Source organism: Phyllostomus discolor, chromosome 3 (genome assembly GCF_004126475.2).
Source record: "Phyllostomus discolor isolate MPI-MPIP mPhyDis1 chromosome 3, mPhyDis1.pri.v3, whole genome shotgun sequence".
Lineage (NCBI taxonomy): Eukaryota > Metazoa > Chordata > Mammalia > Chiroptera > Phyllostomidae > Phyllostomus > Phyllostomus discolor.
In genome coordinates, this window is record NC_040905.2 from 194,301,031 (window position 1) to 194,325,401 (window position 24,371).

At 42.4% G+C, this 24,371-nt stretch overlaps 1 protein-coding gene across 3 annotated transcripts in view; it reads right to left on the minus strand.

Annotated features, from left to right (window-relative positions):
• The window catches only part of TMEM245 (transmembrane protein 245), an 83,614-nt gene that overhangs the window by 12,119 nt on the left and 47,124 nt on the right, over positions 1-24,371 (minus strand). For all 3 annotated transcript variants that reach the window (XM_036022016.1, XM_036022015.1, XM_028530908.2), the window contains 5 exons: positions 21,628-21,750; positions 21,352-21,497; positions 9,410-9,510; positions 7,866-8,040; positions 5,460-5,654 (listed from right to left, as the gene is read on the minus strand). In XM_036022016.1, the coding sequence (XP_035877909.1) occupies positions 5,460-5,654; positions 7,866-8,040; positions 9,410-9,510; positions 21,352-21,497; positions 21,628-21,750 (740 nt within the window). The remainder of the gene's footprint in view (positions 1-5,459; positions 5,655-7,865; positions 8,041-9,409; positions 9,511-21,351; positions 21,498-21,627; positions 21,751-24,371) is intronic.

Consider the following 24,371-nt stretch of genomic DNA (forward strand, 5'->3'; position numbering starts at 1 on the left):
TCCAGCAATGCTCTTCATAAGAAAAGTACTTTAAGTGCAGACCATGACACTGGGGTTCAGCTAGCAGGGGGTGATGTTCTTTACAGAGGGGGAAACGTGTAAAGGTGACACTGACCTCAGGGAACAAGAACAAGTTCAGCAAGGCTAGAAATAAAACACAAGGCAGGCAGCAGAGAGGTGAGTCTGCAGAGGTAAACAGAAGACACAGAAGGTCTGACGGGCCAGCTTAACGTTTCAACTTTATCTTTAAGGCCAGGGAAAGCCACTGTGGGCATTTTAAGCGTAGGGGGCATAACAGTCATGTTTCAGGAAAACCAGAGAGGCTGTGCGGGAGCACAAAAAACAACTTTCCTCCCACCTTCTAAATTTTCCTATCTGTGCTAAAAATCAAATTAACATGAGAAAGATTAACAAGAACAATGCCCAAAATGTATTCCAGATGCACACTTGGACTGTCATCAGAGACCCAAAGACACACTGGACAGTTGAAGCTTATATGCCATTTGGGACAAAGGAGGGGGGAGGCAGGGGTTTGGGAGTTCCGAGGAAAAGCAGGCAAATCACAGGTAGCTGAGAAAGAGCAAACCAGGTAAACAAATTCCTGCTGGGCCACCCAGAGACAATGGGACACAGAAGGAAGCTCAACAAACAGGCTTTGCTAGATTTCTCCCTGCCTGCCACATTTGGTTTATATTAAGATGCTAACGAGATGTTCCTTTCCCTCCACAGGTTTTTCTATCTGAATTCCTTTAGGCAGGTAAGGGGGGAAGGCCCAAGGTTCTTTCTGAGTCTCTTGTTTGTTAATAACCAGCTTAAAAATCAATACCCTGAAAGCCATACACTGGGATGGCAAAACACTGGTCCCCCTCAGCTGCACTGTGGAGAGCTGCCTGGGGGGAAGCAGACTGGAGGGGCCGGGACCAGTGAAGAGGCTACTGAAGTAATGACCCCAGCACCCGGTCACCCCACTGGAAACACAGAGGAATGAACAGGTCCAGGTAACAGAGTCAAGGAAGAGGCAACAACAGTGAACAGAGCGGGGAGCCCATTAGCTCCCTGTCCAACTCCGGATTTCTCTCCTTTCCCCTCTTTATGCCAAACCAGGACGATGGGAAGTGCGCTCCAACTAAAATCCTAAGCTTAATGTAAAGGTCTGTAGGTTCTCAAAAAACACTACCATCTCTGGAGAGCATCTTTGTTACCTCATTTTGCAAAGATTGGAAAGAAAATTTCTTGAAATAGCAGTGAGTTATTACTATCTCTTCCCTAGAGGCAGATAAAGCCGAGCTCCTAAAGGACCACGGTGGTCTGTCACCCTTGGCGGAGTGAAGGTGTGACCGAGGGCAAAAGGAAACTACTGCAGGGAACAGCTGTCCCCGGAAGAGTTCCTGGGAGAGTCTCCTACTTCTTCCTTAAAGGTTTTTCCGAACTTACTATTCAGGGATTGCTGCCCTGTTTTTGGTAGGAATGAAATAAGTACATCAAATCAAATCTGATTATCCTGTCCACATATCAAGACAGCACTCAGCATGCATGACTGCAGGAGTGTTTTTGTCCTTCCTCACGCTTCCAACAGCCCCGGTGTAAACAGAGACAAGAGAAAACGATAGTTCCTGATTACTTAGCCCAAAACTGTAGGGAGCCCAAAGCTGTGCTGTGTTCACAGCACTCGCCACCATCAAATACTGCATTCGCCACTTTGGACAGGGGTCCTCCCTCCTTCCTCTCTCCTCAGGAGGACCAACGACCATCCCTCTGAAGATAGATGGTCGTGCACAGAAATAGTCTTGCAAGTGGGTCTGTTCAGCCACCAGGGCCTGCATCAGCAATTAGAAGGTTAAGTCTGCCTAATCAAACGTACCACCCACCCTGTATTATCACAATGTAACAACATCAGTTCCCAAGATGAGCCAAATCCTTCCCTAAGTTATGCCTCTGTAAAGACTATTCCTTCGTAGCCCATTTGTTCCTCCAACTAGGAACTGAACACACTCCAAGTACAAAACACTGTTGACAGGTGTTGCGGATACATCTGTTAACTAAAACTGACATGCCCCTGCAGTCACAGCAGCCACAGTCAAGTGGGAAAAGACAGACAGGCCATCAAGAGTGTACATGAAAACTGTGCTGCAGGGGCAAGCTACAAGATGCTGTCTGTGAGAGCATTAGACGAGCAGGAAGGACGTAACCTAATCCTGGGCGTAGGGAAGGCTTCTCTGAAGAACTGACATTTGCGCTGCAATCTGATGAATGATTAGGATTAATTAAGCAAGGGAACTGGGTGGAGGGGAAGAGTCCGTCCGTGTAGAGAAAGCAGCACGTATGAAGGCCCAGAGTTTGAGTGGGGCCTGGGGCTGCAGCTCAGAGAGCCTGGGGACGTGTTTTAGCTTCAGTGAGACAGGCCAGGTCACGCTGGGTAGAGCCTTATTAGCCACATCAAGGATTTTTGTCTTCCTCCTAAAACCAGTGAGGCCCGTTTTGGTAGAATGACCACAGTGAGATGTGCCTCCATCCTGAAATGGGGGATGGACTGGAGAACAGAAAGAGCGGAGGCTCGGCGAGCAGTGGGGAGACGAGGATGACCCAAGCAACCGTCCAGGCGAGAAACCCAGCAGCTGGGCCCACTTAGCCCAGGGGTGGCGCTAAGACCAAGATGCAAGGACAGATGTGAGGTAAAGATGGTGAATGAGGAGATGGGAAGTGATAAGGATTATTAGTACACAATGAATGGCACATGGAAGTGGAGGGTAATATTTACTGACAAAGGAGAGAGAGAATTTTTTTTCTTTTTAACCTTCACCCGAGGACACACCTACTGACTTTAGAGGGGGAGGAGGAGAGAGGGTTAGAGAAATATCAAGGTGAGAAACATTGATTGGTTGTTGCTTCTCGAAGGCACCCCAGGAATGAACCCACAACCTAGGCATGTGCCCTGACTAGGAATCGAACCTGTGACCGATTCCTAGTTTGACTGGTTTATGGGACGAGGCTCCAACCACCTGAGCCACACTGGCCAGGGCTGGAGAGTGTTTTTTCTCCTGTGGAAGGGATGGTTTGTGAGGAAGAAAGGCCTTTAGCTGAAACACACCAGCCCAGCTGTTTTTAGCTCTGTGACTACAAGCAAGTTATCCTCTCTGAGCCTTGATTTCCTCATCCATGAAACATGAAAAACAACCATTTCTAATCTCATGAAAACAGCAGACAGATTAAGTAAAATAAGATAATGCGTGTAAAGTTTGATCACAGAACTTCCACACAGTAAGTCCCAATAAATATCACCAGAGGTGGTGGTGATTACTGTTTAAGATGTCATTTAGACTTCCCACCAAAGAGGGATGTACTGAACACATATTTCCTTTAGGTCCTCTCAAAAGCCCATTATAATGCCAGTAAAAGTATTTTAAGTCATAAATCTACCTGAAAAAAGATAAAACAAAAGAGCACCCACGAGGCAAGAGCAACAAACTTTCAGAAGGTGGGAAGCAGATGGGCAGCTGCTTTGTCCCCCTGCACCCTAAAAAGCAGAATCCTAAACCAGCAGTGGGAAAAAGCCAAAAACAATCTAATTTATTCTGCAAACTCCCCCGTGCGGCTCAGGAACTGGAGACATCGAGTAACTCTGGAAGTGTGGCTGAAGGTGGGGCTAAACACAGAACCACTTTCAAGTCTGCTTCAGAAGCAGGAAGGCCCGCTGCTCCAACCTCCTCACCCACCTCCACTCAGCCAAGCAACTGCCCGACCCTTGGCAGAAAATTAGAGTTCCCCTTCCTCTGGAGAAGGTAAAACAAAAAGTCTCTGGGCTAGGAAACAGCAGGAAGAGATGGGGGTGGGGAAGCGCACGGACAGTGGATGATTAAGTGAATGTTTACATCTTGAACACTGTCCAGCCCCTTTCCCTGCCTTGGCTTCCAGGATGTTGGCAGCCAAGCCATCAACCTCCAGGCAGGAGATTAGAAGACCTTTCTCTGAGGAATTTACTAGCCCCAAAGGGGAACCAAAAAGCAGTCAGCGAAGGCTGCAAAAGCCAACGGCCCTGCCAGATGACATTATGGTAACACATACAACCTGCCCACAGCTCTTAAGTGAGGGTCTCTTGCTTTGAGACAAGAGCCCAACTTATCTAATCTCTGATATCATGATTATGTTGTGTTAATACAAGAGAAATGAAGGGATTTCATAGATATAATTAAGGTGTCTAATCAGTTGACTTTAATCAAAAGAAAAGTATGCTGGCTGGACCAGGCTTAATCAGGTGAGCCCTTTAAAAAAGAGTTTTAGGGGAGACAGAAGTCAGAAAAACACTCGCCACGCTGGCCTTAAAGAAGCAAACAGCCATGTATGAATGGCCGAGAGGGGTAGCCTTCAGGAGCTACAAGCCTCAGTTCCACAACTGCAAGGACATGAATTCTGCTAATAATAAGCAAGCTTGAAAGGGGACCCCAATCCACAGATAAAACCCCAGCTGCAGCTGACACCTTGACCATGGCCTTGTCACATCCTAAGCAGAAGATCAAGCTGAACTGTGCCTGGTCTCCTGACCCATGGGGATGAATATAATAAATGTATATTGCTTTAAGACACTAAGTTAGTGTAATATGTTATATATCATTGAAAACTGATATAAACCTGTATACTAAAAAAGGTAAATTTTATTTATATAAATATCACCTCAATAAACCAGGATGAAAAAAATATGATAGCAGACATGGAAACCTCTATGGAGGTTTCGAAGATAAAGTAGGAGAAATCACCCAGAAAATTATGATTTCAATGTCTGTACTTGCAAAATAACAACTTGTAACTCCATACTGATACACTCAAATAATTTTTCCCAACTTTCTGTTCTGAAAAAGTATAAACCTGATTATCAGAAAGACCAGTTTTAGATTCACCGACTGTTAACATTTTACAACAGTCACTTTCTCCCTATCTCAGCTTTGGCCGCACTATCTGAAAGTAAGCTGCGGACATCATGACATCTCAGCCCTGAAGGACATTCTCCACATGGCCAAAGCCTCACTATCACGCCTGACAAATGTAACAGCGGTGTAACAGTATTACTTAATGTACGGTCCAGATTCAAATGCCTCCAACTGTTCCAGAAATGTTCTCTACAGCTTCTTCCCATTCCAAATCCAAGTTCCTATCACAGAGTTATGCACTGCTTTTGATGACCCTACATTCTGAGTCTCCTGTAACCTGGTATACCATGTCCCCACACAGTCTTTTATATTTTTCATTTACTTTTGGTCATTCACAACATTAACAATTCTGACCCAATTTAGTTTTCAACTGTTCCTGGTATACAAAATCCAATGGTTTCGCTTCACTAGTGCCTACTGTAATCTTTAGCAGAGTGCGGGCACTGAAATACCTGCATCCTGACAGTCTACACAGGTCAAGAAGACAGAGACAGGGCAGTTCCTTCCACCGTTTAAGGTCATTCTGCTGTGACTCACCGCTGGGTGTGAGCAGGCCATGGGGTCTGGTTTGGCATGGGCACTGAATTCGTGGGACTCACAAGCATGGCACTATAGATATTGGAAGCGACCACAAGGATGCAGAGGAGGATGGGCCCGATGATCGCCCCTTCAAGGCCCAGGTAGTATGCTCCGCCAGCCACCGCCAAGCCGGTCAAGTAAGGATGGCCACCTCTGGAATGAAGAGCACACAGATTAGCTCAGGACTTTCAACAAATGTGAACCCCGGAGTAAATCTGAAACACATTCTCTAACACCGTGTGCGTTCTCTAACACACAGGCTTTTGACTACATTATCAGCTTTCTTCAGATTATCTCAATGTGGGTAACTGAACACTGTAAGAACACTGAGATGCAAGAATGTTCTTGCCTACACAACATGTCTGACATCTGCCTTGCATACGGGCCCAACAGCTGAAGGAGTGAAGTTGGCAACGTTGACTGGTACCTTGCACCCATTATGTTGCTGCCCGAAGTGGGTTAATGCTGGCTTAGGATCGGATTATATCAGACACCTCCATCAAGAATAATTAAATGAGCCCAATTTGGCATATAATTATTTAATTGTGCTTTTTTAAAAGATGACAACAATACAATAGCATTCTTGTTACTCATAGGTCAGACTTCTGGCAGCCTCCTAAAATACAGTTTTTAATACAGGTTGTGATAAAGTCCTCAGGAGGAAAACAGCTGCCACGAACCTGAGTATTTTATCACGGGAGAGTCATCACTGCCCTCCAGCTTATCACAGTACCACTCACAAACTGGATGAAATAAGACACTTTATGGCAGCCCAGCACACTGATCACGAAAACAATGGCCACTGACATCAGGGGAACTTGGAAAAGGTATGGTTCTGGGTGTTTCTAGTCTTTAAACACACATGACTACAGTTTAGTGAGGGGCAAATGACAAATACCCCTGAAGGATGTTTTGTATTATATTATAGTTCAGTAAGTGATATTTAAGGTAAGCGAGTCTTCAGGAAACCAATACATTATATTACTTGTCTTCCTTATTCCAGAAAAGGATCCAGGGCAATATTCCACACATGCTATGTCAATAAGCTTTTCCCCTAAATGATACATCTAAGTAAAGTTTCCATCAAAAACGTTTACTGCTTAAAAACACGTCTGAGACCTTTTCAATAAAAGCCTAATTTATTAAAAAGTGAAACAATTTATCCCAAACCTTGCACGTCCTAATGATGCTGGTTAAATAAGGTATTATTTTATTAAGAAAAAAAATCACATAAATCTTCAATTTTACCTAGAAACCTTAATATAGAATGTGCAGTAAAGTTTAAAGAAAGGAAGGCGCTTAGCTATCAACTGTGCACCTATTCCCACTGTTTAAATTTGAACTTGAAGCACTAGCTAACTGCCCTCTGATGTTTTCCTTCAGCCCTTCATCTTCTCTCTCAAGTACCAGGCATAAAAGCTCCTGTAAGTACGGCTGGTTTATGGAGTTGCTTGTTGTGTTTTGTTCTGGATTTCTGGGGTTTCAGAGTAGTTCTACATCACTTGTTTTCTATTTCAACTCACTAGAGAGAAAACAGGTGGCATTCAATTTGTCCTTTATATAATTTCCAATTACCTGAAGAGTGTCCTCTTTCTATAAACTTGTGCCCCATCTACCCTTATTGTGATGTGATTTACTTTAAGAAAACTTAGTACTTCATTATGATAGCTTCAGTAGGCTATGGCCTGAATTTGAGAAGCTGATCAAAATTCAACATTTGGTTACATCCTAGATTTTAATAAGCAGTGCGCATCTGAATACGTAACTAAATGAGAACTGGCTTGATTTAATGCAATTTCTAGAAGAAATATCAAATCCTACAAAAGTATACATTTATTTTTGATATTATTTGGCCAAAGTTTGGCTTCTGCCTTGTATTTAACTTGTACTCAGCAAAGAACCATACTATACAATACCATAAGTAAAAGAGCTGTTTGTCCTGTATTAGCTTGAGGAGGTCTGATTTTACATGGAAATAGCCAGACATACAACGTAATGATGTTTTTCTCCAAAAGCAAAGAAGTTCTGAAAATATCACTAACTTGTTACATTAAATGTTTTACGTACTTCTAGTAATATTTCTTTCCTAGATTAACTGTCACTAAATCAGATAATTATTCACAATTTTGTTTTAACCCATGCTCTCATATAAGTAATATATAATACCAAAATATCTTACAAACAATATTAATTACATTAAAGTAAAACTTCAGTTATATCAGTGGAATCACAAAAGACGACTTCACTAAAAACTCCCACCGGCTGTCCTTTCTTCTGGTTTCAAAAGAAAAAGAAAAAACCCTCTTCAAAAAGGACACAGAAATCCCTGGATATGATTCACCGGAAGTTCTGTGGAATACTTACCCTGATATATCAGAATAGATGGCAGTGTCTACAAAGTACGTTGGCAAGAGATGAAAAACCAACAGTAAGATGGCTTTGCACCCTAAGCCTTGTGTGAGCCACAGGTCCAGGACTGCAGGTATGGCTGCCCAGTACGTCCCCAGAAACGGCACTGCTCCAAGGATTGCTGCTAAAGCTAGTAAAAGATTAATTAAGAAATGCAACTGAACATCATCATCAAAACAATAACAAAAGAACAGAACACAGACATTAGCTCATCCTACTCAAAAATTTCCACCAAACAAGTTAAATATCAACTCAAATTTTCGGGGAATGATACGCCCTTGTGGAACTGACTTTGCTAGTTAGATGAAGGTCCAGTATCTTAAAACTTTGTACTGAAAATCTTTCTAAAATGTGTGTTTACTTCATAAGTCTACTCTTTAGCAACAAAATTTTTGCATCTTGCAGTTGTTATTTTGAATCAATGCTTAGTTAATATACAGTTTTATAATGTGACTATAGAACATTGGTCAAAATTTGTACTGAGCCCAAAGCCAGATCAGAAATTAGCTTCTATCACTCAGATATGACTACATATTCTTTACCTTGATTCTTTCTAATAAAAAATGGAATGTAATTTAAAAATAGCAAACACTCAGCTAGCCAAAGGACCTCGTTACCCAAGCTGGTCCCCTTCCAGAGCAGTGTGTTAGAGCGCTCTACATAGCGCGTGGCTCTCCTGACTACGAGTCAAGCAAATGTGGATCCATTAGCCAGGTCTGTGACCCCAGAGAACCGTGGTTCCTCATCTGTGCAACAAGGACCTCACCCACCCTGCCTGCTTCACAGGCCTGCCGTAAAACCACCTCACAGGCTCTCGGGGTGCTCGCACGTCAGAGGGTGGTTTTGTGGACAACAAAGTAGGAGAGAACCTGGATGAACTTGGGAACGTAAAGAAAGAAGGGAGCACAGAGCAAAGAGGAAAAGCAATGGTGGTAGAGGCAAATGTGGAAGGCAGATGTATCTAGGAAGACAAGCAGCCACAGAAATAAAGAAAAAAATGGGAGGAGAGGAGCAGAGATAACATACAGGAAAAGTAAAAGGCCATTAAACCATCCTGGTGCTCATGGAATGTGGGTAGTATCAGAACAGACCTCAGGAGGTGTGGGCAGAGTTTATGGGCCCTCAGAAGCGCTCATCTCGCCCGTGGGACCGTCTCCTTCCTGGGACAAAGCTATGTGACCAACTCATTGCTCCCTGCCAGTAAGTTTGATTCATACATTTACTGAGCGCCAATTACGTGCTAGGTGTGCTTAGTGGAGGGCATTCGTTCATTTAACCAATACTTATGCAGAGCTTTCTGTGTGCTGGGTATTGCTCTAGCTACTGGGGATACAGCAATAAATAAGCATTACAAATCATATTCCTGCTCCTAATCTGGACTAGATTAGATCTCAAAACTCAGTATTTTAAATTTGAGGAAAGTGACACTTCCCAGTGTATGTAAAATGGCTTAACTTTCCTTAAATAGAGGGCAGCGGAAGTTACGACACAACTGTTACCTGATGGTATGAAGACAATGTTGATGCCAAATATAGTGTGAGTCAGCCAGGTGTACAGTCCGTAGAAACCAGCCATTTTGAGGGACGCATCGAACACCCCTCTGGAATGCCCAAAGGTAAAAGGGAAGGTAAATAAACACAGCGGAGTGCGATGCAGAAAAATCACTACGTCTAGGCTTCTGACTACTTCATTATGAATCAGATAACGGCTTCGATTTTACCAGTGCCTGAGGATGCTGCTTTTATTTGTTTCATAGAAACATAAAGACCGTATTTTGAGGGGACAGTGGGAAGGGTTCACGGGAACAAACTTAGAGGACACATGGTCATAAACTAAGAGGAGGGTGGTAATGGGAGGGAAGTGGGGATGGGTGGGGGGGCTGGATTGGGAGTAAAAAGGAGAAAACTATTTGAACAATGATTAAAATAAAATAAAAAAAACCTGAAAAAAAAAGAAGGAAAAAAAAAAAAGAAACATAAAGACCGTATTTTAAAACCCAGAGATATGTTTCCTAAACTATTGTTTTACATTTCTTTCTAGTGAAAAGATAACTGAAATGAAATACCTTTAAATACCCTAGTCACTGAAATAATTAATCAATTTTCCACTTCCAAAGCAGATCTTTTACTACCAAAATAGATGAAAAGGAAATGCAGTGTGAGTATCATATTTCTGAGGATTTAGTTAAACTCGAAGGCCTCTAGGCCGGGGCCAGCCCTCCCCTTTGGGAAGGGCAAGTGAGGGACAACATAACTCGATTAACTAACTCCGCAGTAAAGTCTGGGATGAAAATACAAGAGGGGTAAAAGCAGACACATGTTCGGTGATTAATAGGACAGAAACCCATACAAATCTGCAATCTCAGGCACTTCGTTTATGCTTTTCAATTAGAAGATTACAAAGACAACAGTGCACAGGGAGGAGAAATAAGGAACTGCTCGGAGAGCGCACGAAGGCAAGGCAGCGAGCGAGTCTTCAGTCACCACGGGCATCGCACAACCACAAAACCAGGATCCCGACTCTGGAGGGCCCAGGAGAGGGGCGCTCATCTACTTGCGAGGGAAGGAAAGGCTATCTGCAAGGGAGAAAGCAGAGGCTGTGGCAGCAGCGGTGCACTGAACACAGAGAAGGAAACACCACGTTTTCCCAAAGTGCCCCAAGAGGTTTATTGTAAGAATACAGCCAAGCTCTGAAACCTGGTGACTCGGTCCTTCAATAGGGTTTGGAGACAGGGATTTGGTGACAGAGTGGCTCCCCAAACTGAAAACTTCTTTGTCATCCTGACCAGCAGTTTTCACTCAAGAATGTCTCAAAGGTGCCAAGTGACCTCTGGCAATAAGGTCACAAACTCAAGTGGTTATCACAAAGACCAAAAGGAAGGGAGATGGCCCACAGGAAACAGACAAGGTCTGAATAAAACTGACTGGAGGAGACAGAGGAAAAGGAAAGTGGCGGGGAGGGGGAAGAATGACAGCATCTCGCAGATAGGGAGAACCCAGAATGGGGAGAGGACATCGAAGAAAAGGCCACACATTCAGGTTGGTCAACAGTGAGAAAAAGGATGATGACAGTACCCTAAGGTAGCTGGGAACAAGAGACAAGGCTTGACAGAGGACAGAAGACCTGAGGTGGACCAGAATGGGTTAATCACAGGGAAGGATGAGACGTCCCAAGTGGGAAGCGTAGAAAATGGGGCAGTGGGCTGTATTCTCATAAGGGACCTGCAGACAAAGACACACCGGCCAAGAGACGAGGAAACCATTTCTGGAGTGGGGGGTGGGGGTGGGGGTTGGAAATGACCAGTGTGGTCTTCCCAGAGACAAGGGAGGAAGAAGCTTTCCTTGGGGAAGGGGATAATAAGATCAGATGTCACACAGAGATTAAGGAGAATAAATCTGAGAAAAAAAGTACAGAATAAAGTCAATGAGAAAAAATGCAGACGTAGTACCTTCATCAACCTTATGTTACTTTGTTAAACTTTAGGCTATTTCAACAATTTGAAGCTGAAGATAAGCTGGCATCAAAGGTGCAACAGAACACCACAGCGGAATCGCCTGTCCGGGTGGCGAGTAAGCGCCACTCAACCCGAGGAGGGCAACTCCAGCAAACGGCACGCTCTCCCTTCTTCTGTCTTCGGGAATTCTGGCTGTTCGTGATATTCTCACTAAGGCAACGTTCCAGCAATTCTGTGAACGCTAAATGCATTACATATTGTTTGCAGTTACTGACATATTCATGTAACCCAATGAGAGGAAAAGACAGTAATTCCCCTCCATCTCATGGCTTATGATCTGACATACAGCTTTACAAAACAGCAGAGGAAAATCCTCTAACAATTTACTAAGAAAATTTTTTAATTCCCTCAAATTCCTACCCATGTTTCTTTTCTTTTGTATCAGCTTTACTGAACTATAATTTATGAACAATGAAACTCACCAACTTTAAGTACATAATTCAGTAGACTTTGACAAATGTCATAACCACCACTACAATCAAAATACAGAACGTTCCTATCACCCCAAAAAAGTGTCCCCTTGTGCCCTTTCATAGTCAGTCCCTCCGTAAACCTGGGTCTCTGAAAGCCACGGGGGGTGCCTTCTCCAGCTCTGCCTTCCCTACAGGAGAGTCAGGGAAGGCAACCAGGACAGAAGCAGGGATCAGAGAGGAAAAGGGGTGTGAAGGTACTAAGCAAACTGGCCCTGAAGGCAGAGGAAGAGGCCACAAGCCAAGGAGTGCAGGCAGCCTCTAGAAGTTGGAGACGGCAAGGAAACGGATTATTATTTATTTCTGAATCTACGTACTAGATCATTCTGGGACACTAACTCAAAATCTAAGCACTTAATTCAGTAAAGGCCAGGATGTTGGGTGAAAATTTATTTCTGGTATCCAGATTTCTATCATATATTACTAATATTTTCTCATGCAGGTCGACCAGATACCTAATGGTCCTCAAAGCCAAGAGACCACCCAACAGGAGTGTGGTCAGCTGCATGATAGCCTGAATCTGGTCCCCGCCAGGACCTTGATGGGATAATGGCTATCCTATCCTAGCTGACACACTTCCGAAGGGGAGCTGGAGCTCAGTATGTATTTCTTCAGACAAACTGGGGTCCTGTTCACCCCACTAGAGTGAAATGTTCAGGAAAATAGAAGTGGATCATGGGGGTGAGGGGCAGAGGCACAGGGAGCAATGGGACAGGCCACGAATGATGCTCACAGTGCATGTACCCACGTCTGCTGGCACAACTTGAGGCAGAGCTCCTGTGTCTCACTCTGGCCTTCGGTGAGCCGGGTGCCCAGACCAGGAGGTAGTATGCCAGCAATGTAGTTCCTGGATCCAACGACTGTGAGTGGGTCATCCCTGCCTTTCCATCTGAAATAGCCCAGGCCCTCATTTGAAGGTTTTGTTGTTGTTTTTTAACTGAACTACATTCCCAGTTTAACTGATGTACTTGATTTCTGACCAGAGGCCTCTTTTCTGGATGAACGAGGGGACCTAGCAGGAATCGGTGAAATTACATATGCGTCATGTAACACAGAGCTTGACACAAACGTTAGGGCAGAGGATGGACTGAAAAAAACGATGAGACTGGAGGTCAAGGGCTCAGTGCTTAGGAGGTCACTGAGAGACACAACAGTGGGAACCAAAGGCGTGGCAGGAGGGCGAAGACAGGAATGAGGTGAATGAGTGAGAAACATTAGGGAAGGAGGACTAATAAGACATGGATTCAGCGGAAAGAACAGGGAAATGGGAGTCGGGAGACCCGAGACAGCCTGGCTCTGTCACCAACTGCTTCGGAATTCCAGTCCCATCATTTAACCACAACGTGACCCTGAAAACCATATAAATTCAGAGCCTCACTTTCCTTGATTGTAAAATATAGATAACAGCAGTCACTTTGTAGTGTTATTATAAAGATTAATAACACAATTAAAGTGCTAAGCTTAGTCCCTGGTACACAGTAAGAACTCAATTAAATTGGGGCTATTATAGAATTTTGTCATTATTTCCAATTAGCATTACAAGGCTAGAAATAATGCACATAGTTTCTCTTTTCTCCTTCCAGGTTTAGGAAGTATACTTATTTTTGTTTTCTGCTGAAGAGGTACAGGGTATGACAATGCTGAAAATTCAAGTAGCATACCACAAAGTTTTGGATTAAGTTATTTTAAATTATGAGACACTGATCAGCTTACATGAACAATAACCCAAAATACTGAGTATGCGATTGATCACTCATCTCTCAGGAATCTAAAGTTCAATTTGCTAGAATGATTCCCTTTCACAATCAAAGCTTTATCTGGCATATAACTAATGACATGAACAATAGTTTGAATGGGCTATCAGAAACCATTAGTGTAATCAGTACAAGTACATTCTTACAATCATACCAATGAAAGATCATCCTCTGACTGATATCAACCCATTAATCAATATTTTTTGGATCCTCAGATTGGAGGAGTATTTTCTCATCTTACCTACAAGACAGATATTATGAGACCCTTCATCAAATCCCTTGCAAAAATCACAATAGCTATGACTTGTGGCATTTTCTAAGAGTGGTTATATATGCCTTGTGCTAGGTGAATACATGGTACCATCCAGCATTACCCTTCCCTTCATAAATGCTCACAACCATGTATCAAGCCTCTACTGTAGAAATGTACAGAAAACCTATGTCAAGTTCACCAGTCTAATGTGTATGAAACAAAGTGTTCCTCCACTTTCTACCTCAGTCCTCTATTTTGAATAGTTCTTGTGCTCAGTCTTCTGGGACTTCTCCTTCCAGTGATTCTCAAAGATTATTGACAGTTGCTTTCTAACTACATCTCCAGGCTCTTGAAGAGAATTAAATTCAGAAGACTCTGGAGGCTCCTTTCCTCCCTGCTTTTGGTGGCACAGCTGTGTTCACTCAACCGGTCTGATTTAGCTCAATGGAAGAAGAGACTGGACTGATAACAGCCACTGAGTGTTTCTACAAGGTCACGTCCTCACAAAGACACCTTCCACTGTTAGATATCAGTCCTATGGACCTTTGGGACCCAGCACCATTGCAGACTGCTCTGGGGCACGGTTCCCCCTACTGGAAGGTATGCCATAGTGCATCCAATCCAGTTAGGCCCCAACAAAGCACACACCGGAGAAGAAAAGTTGCAGGTCCAAGCTTTTTGCTTCTAAGCTTTTCCCCGAAAAATGCTACTGTCTATTTACACTGCAGTGTGCAGTACAGATGTGCGTGCCCATGCCTCATTAACACAACTGTATCTCTAACTTCCTCTGCACCGGGGGCTTGAGCTAATTTCAAATAATTAGTTAGAATTTTAATTCTTCTTCATCTTTATAACTTCCACCTTCATTCTTCAAAAACTCTAAGCTGAAACTGTAACTCTTTCACAAGCTCCCTAAGACTATTTCAGTTATCAGTCCTCTCTCATTTCTGACCAAAATATTCTTCTCATTACTTTTCTAAGCTGAATGAGAGAAAACCAGCCAGGCAACTTAGGATTTGATCAGATAACCTGCTTTTAACGGAATGAGATCTGAAGCACAACAGGGAGTAGGGAGAACAGCAGACCAGAGTGAAGAAGCTCCAGGCCCACAGAACACGCGGGGCCCTTGACCACCGACAAGTAGGAAGCACACGTCTAAGGAAGAAGAGAAATGAAGAAGAGGAGAGGGGAGTGTCCACAGTAAAACTCTGCCTACTTCTAACATGTCCTCACACTGCTTCTGCCCTCTTTTCTTTCTCAAAGCCAAACAGGAAGACCACCAGACTACCATTACCCCAGGAAACAACAGACATTCTTTCCTCATCAGTACCTGACCCTCCCTGCGATACACTGCACCTGAAGTAGGTGAGCTAGTGGAGGGGGCAGGCCAGCTTCCGGAGACACAGCCCACAGTCGTCTCCCCTTACCCGCAGGGCACACGGTCCAAGCCCCCCAGTGGTTGCCGGAAACCATGGATAGCACCAAACCCTACATACGCTGTGTTCTTTTTCCTATATATACAACCTTTTCACTTGAAGGAAGCACTTTACAGCTTTTCTTCAGCATGCCCAGACTGCCAGCATCACTGCTCTTGTGCTTTGGGGCCATTATTTTAAGTAAAATAAAGGTGACATGAACACAAGCACTGCCACACCCCACGTGCCAACCTGATAACCAATAAGGGAGGGGAGGGACTCACAGCAGGAGCACACACAGCGTGGACACACTGGACAAAGGGCTGACTCACATCCCAGGCAAGATAAAGCAAGAAAGCGTGAGATTTCATCACACTCCACAGAACAACACACAATTTAAAACCGACGAATTGTTTATTTCCAGAATTATCCATGTAGTATTTCCAGACCACGGTTGGCCACAGGTAACTGACACCATGAGAAGCAAAACTTAGGATAAGGGGAAGACTACCGTATAAAATTACCAGCCGGAAGAAGGATCCCCCCAGCTCCCTTCATTACTTCCTAATGAAGTAATTACTTCTTGAGAAGTTCTATCTCCTTCCCTTTCCTGGTTCATCCGCTGCAGTAAAATGTACAGAAACCTGGTGAATGCTGGGGTCCCCAGTCCGGAGGGGAATGGTCATGCTGTGTGTGCGTGCAGGCCTGGAGCACTGCGGAGAGGCCCGGGGGGCAGGCGCTAACATGGAGTCCTTCCGTTCCCACTGGAAACAGTAGGTCACACACACAAGCACACTCCAGTGCCATCACATTCGATCACCCGGAGACCTTGGCCGCAAGAATATTAAGTCAGTAGTTTTAGCTCATTAATGCATGGTTTTGTGTCTTCAACAATGCGTGGTCATTACAGATGCTTTCTCCAATGCTAAGCAAATAAGTAACAAGGGGTTGTTTCAGTAATATAGGCAAAGAGCAAACAGCAAACATTTGTATCTCAACACTAATTCTAGTATAACCCTATTAAAATAAATTTAGTAATATTTAAAGCAACACAATGAGAAACTAAATACAAGGCAAAGTTTTTTAAGGTCATTTTCCTTGGAAACTTAAGGAAGTAAAAGATTAGGTTTATTAGACTGATCTTTAATCAAGTAGGTTAAATAGGCATTATATTTACTGATTATTTATCAGGTAATTAAATTAGAATTAGAATTTATAGTTATAAATTAAAGTAATAATTATTCATTATTACTGTTACTATTTAAGATCTCTAATTTAATTTCTTAATTATGCATAAGAGATTCTGTCTCTCAATCTGATGTTAAGGGACATATCTCTTCAAAAAGATGAAAATACATTTTCTAACAGCTTTAAACTCTTCCTTATACACTTTAATTTAAACATGTTTTTTTCACACCTTAAATCCATAAGAATCTTCCCAATGAACATTTAATTTGCTCCAAGCAAAAAATGGAAATACTGATTTACTAAATTACCAACACTGATTTTGTTAAAGACCAAGTATTTTTTTAATTTAATTTTTTTTTATTTTAATCATTGTTCAAGTACAGTTTTCTCCCCCCTACTCCCATTCCAGCCCACCCACCCAACCCTCCCCCCTTCCCCCCATTACCACCCTCCCCTAGTTTTTGTCCATGTGTCCTCCAAATTTGTTCCTGTAATCCCTACCCATTCCCCCCTGAAATTCCCTCTTCTCTCCCCTCTGGCCACTGTGAGACTATCCCCTATTTCAGTGTCTTTGGTTATATTTTGCTAGTTTTTTGTTTTGTTTTGTTTTGTTGTTTAGATTCCTGTTAAAGGTGATATCATGTGGTATTTGTCTTTCACTGTCTGGCTTGTTTCACTTAGCATAACGCTTTCCAGCTCCATCCATGCTGTTGCAAAGGGTATGAGCTCCTTCTTTCTTTCTGCTGCATAGAATTCCATTGTGTAAATGTACCATAGTTTTTTGATCCATTCATTTACTGATGGGCATCTAGGTTGCTTCCAGCACCTAGCTATTGTAAATTGTGCTGCTATGAACATCGGGGTGCAAAGGTTCTTTTGTATTGGTGTTTTAGTGTTCTTAGGATAGAGTCCCAGCAATGGAATTGCTGGGTCAAAAGGCAGATCCATTTTTAGTTTTCTGAGGAAGTTCCAAACTGCTTTCCATAGTGGTTGTACCAGTTTGCAGTCCCACCAACAGTGCACTAGGGACCCCCTTTCTCCACATCCTCTCCAACACTTGTTGTTTGTTGCTTTGTTTATGATGGCCATTCTGACTGGTGTGAAGTGGTATCTCGTTGTGGTTTTAATCTGCATCTCTCTGATGGCTAGTGATATTGAGCATCACTTCATGTGTCTTTGGATTTTCTGTATGTCCTCCTTGGAGAAGTGTCTGTTCAAGTCCTTTGCCCATTTTTTAATTGGGTTGTTTGTCTTCTTAGAGTGGAGTCGTGTAGGTTCTTTATATATTTTGGAGATTAAACCCTTAAGACCAAGTATTTTTAATCCAACAAAACTGAGGGATAAAAGGGGGAAGCACATTCACTTTCCAAATGAAAATCTCACAATACATACATTCTCCCATCGAATTCATCAGCAGGAGTCCCACCCACTGGCACTGAAAGCTGTGATTCCACAAGCAAGAGCCATACCCGTGTGCATGCACTCATGTGAAAATATCACACACACTAAATTGCACTGAGGCCGTGAAACATGCAACTTAGTAATGTGCAATATCTCCACCAGAGCAAGCAGAATGGGAGCATCGGGGAGGAAGGGTGCGAGGCAAACATTCAGGACTCAACATGCTCTAAGGGTGGGAGAATGGTTTGGGGATGAAGGATGCATGCCACTGACTCAAAAGTTCATGAAATGAAAACTCAACCACAAATGTGTTTCATTTAGAGTACTTATTCAGGCTTGCAAAACAACTAAGTTTCAAAAATTCAATGAGACAGTGATTACAAAGTAGCCATGTATTTCAAAAGGCAAAGTTTGAAAAACAAAGACATTTTCACTGTCTGGTCATGCATTAATAACTCTCAATTTCAATTCCACTTTTAATTTACTAATACATTAATAAATATAAAAAGACACTAATGACTGGCTTACCTGCAACATCGATAATGACTACAGTTGCTTACTGATATCGCTAATAATTTGCAAACTAAATTACATGCCCAGGACACTATAGTAATATTTTCATAATCATTCGTTTAATATTTTTCCACTTAAAGTGCTTCTCCAGAAAGAAATATATTCCATGTTGAACACAGTCATTCAGAATGAAAAGTTGGACAAGAACGCTGAGGAACTAGAACCACTGCTCTCATACACACGAGAGGATTCTTGAAAGGCATCGATGTTAAACCTGTACATTTTTATTTAAGTCTTGAATTTGATCCAGTAAAGACAAAAATAGACCCAAAGCACATAGACCGTTTAAAACCATCCTGAATTATAACCTTTAATTTATGTAACTTGAAATAGCGGTGGTTAGAAAAATGGCCCAGGCTGTAACAAGTTCTCTAGTCTGCATAATTATTTTCAGACTCACAAAAACTATCAGTTTTGACAACCATTAGGATTTTAGTTCTGGTACTAAGGATTATTAAAAATAATTTTCTGTATTAAAAATAAGATAATAAAATAAATGGGTTTTGTCCAAGTATACTCTGGAACCAAGACAAGGGCTACCGCTAAGAGTGAGCGATTAGTGTGTACAAACCCAAGATAATAAGGCAAATCTAATTTGTAGAAAGACACCGATTTCCTAGTATATCTGTAGATGACCACACCCTTCTAATTTCAAATTCCCTCCTGAGCCAAAGACCTGAATGTTTAGCTGTCAATTTCACGTGTCCACTGACAGTCTTAACAGAACCACAAATTTAACTCACGATGTTCTCCCCCAGCCGGCTCCTCCTGGAAGAAGGTACCGTAGTGTACCAAAAGGAAAATGAGCTTTCAATCAGCTGGACCTAGGTGCAGGCCACAGCTCTGCTTACCGGTTCCAAGCAACAATGACATTGAAAAATTAAGTTTAAAACAAAAGATAATTTGATTTTCATACCAAACATGCCATGAAAAAGAGGTGATTCAACGACCAACATTCAGAGGATGGTCAGCAAGTGGTTCACTCTAAGAAACCAGAACTAGGCCTGGCTGGTGTGGCTCAGTGGATTGAGCGCCAAACTATGAAGCAAAGGGTCGGTGGTTCAATTCCCAGTCAGGGCACATTCCAGGGTTGCAGGCACAGTCCCCAGTGGGGGGTGCATGAGAGGCAACCACATATTGTTATTTCTCTCCCTCTTTCTCCCTCCCGTACCCTCTCCCTAAAAACAAACAAACAAACAAATAAGAAAGAAAGAAACCAGAACAAGAAAAAACTCAAACACTGAGATTTGAAGATAGAAAAACTTTTGTGAGAGTAAGAATCAGTGCTAATAAAGATGACTTTAGGAAAATACAGTATCATCTGTCTTGAAGTTCTTTATAAACAAGGTAGGCATTTTTCTGTAAAGCCTGGCTTAGCCACACTGACTACAGAGGGTTCTGCCAGGCTTTGAGATGGCAGATTCAACAGCTTCATTCCATTGGGAAGACAGAAGGTTATTTTCCTTTTTGGTAATTTTTTTTTGAGTCAGATGTCACTTAGAAAAACTAAAATTACTCTACTGCTGGAGTTTCATCCTTCATTTACTCAATAAAGATGGTAACTAACAGTCACACAGGCTTAGAAGACATGCTAAATTAAAGCCAGTAAGTTCTTTGTGAAGAATACCTTCACCCTAAAAGCTCCCAAACTTGGAATATTTACATGGATGGCCCCTATGATACCCAAGGGCACCAGAGAAGATGAGGACTTTTTTCAAAATTCAAAACAAAAAATGATGTCTAATCAAGGAAGCAAGATACCGATGAAGACTTCACCCAGGCTTTGCTAGCAGGAAAACGTCAGAAAACCTACCCAAGTTTCCAGAGAGAAGATATTTCAGTTGCACTCATCCTATTTAAATGTAAGAGGGTTTTCCAAAGCTCAAAGGGGCATCTTTACCAACTGTTACATGAGTACAGTGAAAAAATATGCCAAGCTCAGTCAGATAGGATTATCAGGTCAAATTAAGATTTCTGCAGAAGACTGGTTCCAAGCACAGTAATTTTTACAAATATGTGGAAACAGAAATGCCAGCCAAAGATTCGCAATTCAAAAGAAAATTACAACCAACTGGCTAACCACTAATTAGAAAAAGCAGCACCAATGGATAACATGAGAATTTACTATGAGCAGCTATTCATAAAAAGTAAAAATGGAGTCAAGTGTTAATGATAAAGTCAGAGCAATGAGGGACGAAGGCAGACCTTCAGTCTCTCCCTACTGAAAATGACGAGGGGGAAGAGTAAAAGGGGGGCAGGAGCCCGTGACCTGGGGAGGGCACAGGAAGAATAAATGCTGAAGAATCATCTCATTCAGAAACCACGCCTGCAATACACGTGTCCCAGAAGACATGATGGAAGTTTCTGGACACAGCCTAAGACTTAAGAGATAACCAAAAACTTTGCATTGCTCTAGTACCCAACTTAGCCCCTGCAGAGGGCCCAGCCTGGCTGCAGAGGGCGAGAGGAAGAAACAGGGAGGCCACCTAAGCCACGCCGGACTTCCTGAGAACAGAAGGGTTCTGAGAGGAGGCAAGGTGTACGGTGTGCAAGGAAGGCTTTCCTGAGCGACTGCCATGATGATTAGCAGCTAAAGCAAGAGCCTGAGGAGGAAAACGAATGCGGACAGGCCATTAAATCTTTGTAAACCACAGGCTGGAGAACAGGATATTGAAGCTGTTTTGAATTTTTTTTCTTATCAACATCTGCACTGCTCATATTATTCTCACAAAAGGAGATTAAAAATTTTGAAGACACCAGTTCCCTCACTACTTTCACGCTGAATGTTACTAAGAAGGCTCAAGACAGAAAACAGGCTTCCGGCGGGAAGGAGATTCTGAAGGAAGGAAGAATAGCATGAATCTTATCCCTACCTGATAGCTTCTTCCACAGACTGGCCAATAATATTAGAAGAAGGACCTGGCTGAGAGAGTGGTGTCAGGCTTATCACCCACTTCACTGGCTTGTAGTACTCATCACTGGAACTTAACAGATAAAATAGTGTGGTCAGGAAAATTATCTGCAAAACAAAGGACAGTATCTCCTAAAAAATCGCATTTGGAAAATATAGGAAGGAAACACAAACGGAAACCAAGACGATGCTTTCCTGTGGAAGGAAACGTGCTGTGCTCGTATCTGCGCGTACATACCAGGGACAGCACGAAGTTGAGAAGGGCCGTCCCGCTGTAGAACAGGATGGTCAGGAGTGTGGTGACGGTGGTGAAAAGCAGGCTCACGTTCCGGCTCATCACAATCCACAGAGACTCTAGGATCTGGGAGGGAAAACAGTATCAGAACTAATCCTCAGGAAAGAAGTTTTTACAGGGATCTAGTGTGCTTTTTATTTTTAATTTTTGAAAAAACTTTATTGATTTGACAGAGAGAAAGGGAGGAAGGGAGGGAGGGAGAGAGAAATATCAGCTTGTTGTTCCAGTTATTGATGCATTTGTTGATATTTTGTTGGTTGAGTCTTGCATATGCCCTGACTGGGGATCGAACCTGCAACCTTGGCATATTGGGATGATGCTCTCATGAAGAAAATGATTAAGTGAATTATGGCGAAGCTATAATATTAGGCAGCCATTAAAACCATCTCTATTATATAGCATAGGAAAGTATTTTATGATAAAATGCTAAGTTTGAAAAACAGGATAGGAAAACTTTATACACAGCATGATTATGATTATGTAAAAATGACTGTGCACAAAAAAAAATACCTATAGGAGAATATGTCAAAATGCAACCTGTGGTTATACTTAGCTTGTAGGCTCAGAATGTGGTCATGAAAATCTAGCATTTGCCTTATTAGCTTCCTCCCCCCTTGCCACCTTCAACTTGGCTTCATCTACAACTACCAAAGCATCTTCACTAAAATCACAGTAGAAGAAATGAACAGGGAGGATCAAGGGCAGAGCTCTGCAGCGGAAGATCGTTTCTCACAGAGCTGATGACCCTTATATTAAGACCTCCTGATTCAACCACTCCACCACCTGCAAGTTTACTACGACCAGGTATTAAAATAAAGGTTGTTAATGTATGTTAAATATGACTAAAGGAAGATGTATAATATCTACAGCACACCTACATGTTTTCATTTCCTATTTCTTTTTTTTTTTAATTTATTTATTTTTAGAGAGAGAGAGAAACATCAATGTGCGGTTGCTTGGGGTCATGGCCTGCAACCCAGGCATGTGCCCTGGCTGGGAATCGAACTGGCAACCCTTTGGTTCGCAGCCCGCGCTCAATCCACCGAGCTACGCCAGCCAGGGCTTTTCCTATTTCTTCACAAATCTAAATTCCTTTAAGATGTCTATTCAATTCTCCCCAAGTAATTAAAAACATGGAAGCAAAATGATCAAAAAAAACACTTTCCCTTAGTTTTCAAAATACTCCCATGAACCTCACAACAACACTACACCGAGAAGAAATGCAGAGGACATCTTTATTCAGAGATATGCAAACTGCAGCTCAGAGCTTTTTAAAAACCTGCCGAGGGCTGGGAGCTGCTAATGTGTGGAACTGGAGCCAGGACCAGAACTCACAACGCCTAATTTCGTTTTGGTGCCCTTTCCAAAACTGCAGCTCTGTGTTTTGTCAGACGTTCAAGTTACACCATCTGTGCTGTGAAAGGCCTACCCAGTCCTTTCCTACCTCAAATGCGCCACTTATAAAGGCACATTTTGTTGTCCACGGCATTTCTTGCAAACCTCAGCTCAGTCTTCCTAAGAGAACTTTGGCAGATGGGTTTCGTTTACAAAAACTCCTTACATAAAATCTTGAAAATGTTTCACAATGCCTACAAAAATATGCATGACTGACTGTTTGACCCTGTGGGGTAAAGGAATGGATGAATAATAGCACTGATTCCAAAAAAACAAACCAACAATGCCCTTACTTGTGAGTTTGACAAGCATTCTTTTGGGAGCCTCAGTCATTTTGGAATTTTTATCAAAAAAGATTTGAATAGTTTCTGGGTCACACTGATAGGAAATGCCCTGTGGTAATGCTTAAGAAATTAACTGAATTCATTAACTGGAGATTGGTAGTAGCCAAGATCAAGTAACCTTTCTGTGTATTCAAGGGGGTTAGGGAGGAAGGTTCACAGAACATAAGAAAAAGCTGTTGGGTATATTACTAGTATATAATTTATTAACCTTGATTAATAAATTCAATAAATTCAATAAATGTAAAATAAAAAATTTTTAAAAACTGGTAGTTGTTTCTGGAAAATGAGACTGAAGTAAAGTATGGAGTTGGACATTGCTTCTTTTTTTTTTTTTGAATTTAAAATCTTAAAGCATTTTTGAGTTTTTGGCTATGACCAGCTATTATTTTCATAAAAATTAAATTTAAAAAATCCAGCACCGCAAACCCTGACTTTCATTAACTTGACGAAAGTCCCAAATGTATTCACTAACATTCTTCTCATCTCTGTGAGAAGTCACAGGCAGAGACGCCCCACAAGGTACACTATGGATGAGGAGCTGTCATTAAAACTGAGCAACACCTGCTAGCTGTTCCTTGCCAACGTCCCTTCGTTGTAAAAAAGGCAGAGGTAGATGGTGCATGGGGGGAAAAACTGTATTTCACTCTGCCAAAGGGCTTCGCTCATCAAGGAAAACAAACAAACAAACAAACAAACAAACAGCTCCTCTCCAGGGGTCTGGGGGGACATTCTGGTCAGCCTGTGGGGATGAGGGCACCGATCCCAGAATCAGCATCTCCTGGTTATTCTTCTGTCACAAAGGAGACATCAGGGCAGCTGCACCTGAGGTCTATGGCTTTTGAACATCTTTCTAGTTCATTGAGAATTTTCAAAACTGCAAATGTTGCCCTTAGCCAGGTGGCTCAGTTGGTCCGAGCATCATCCCGTAAACCAAAAGGATGCGGGTTC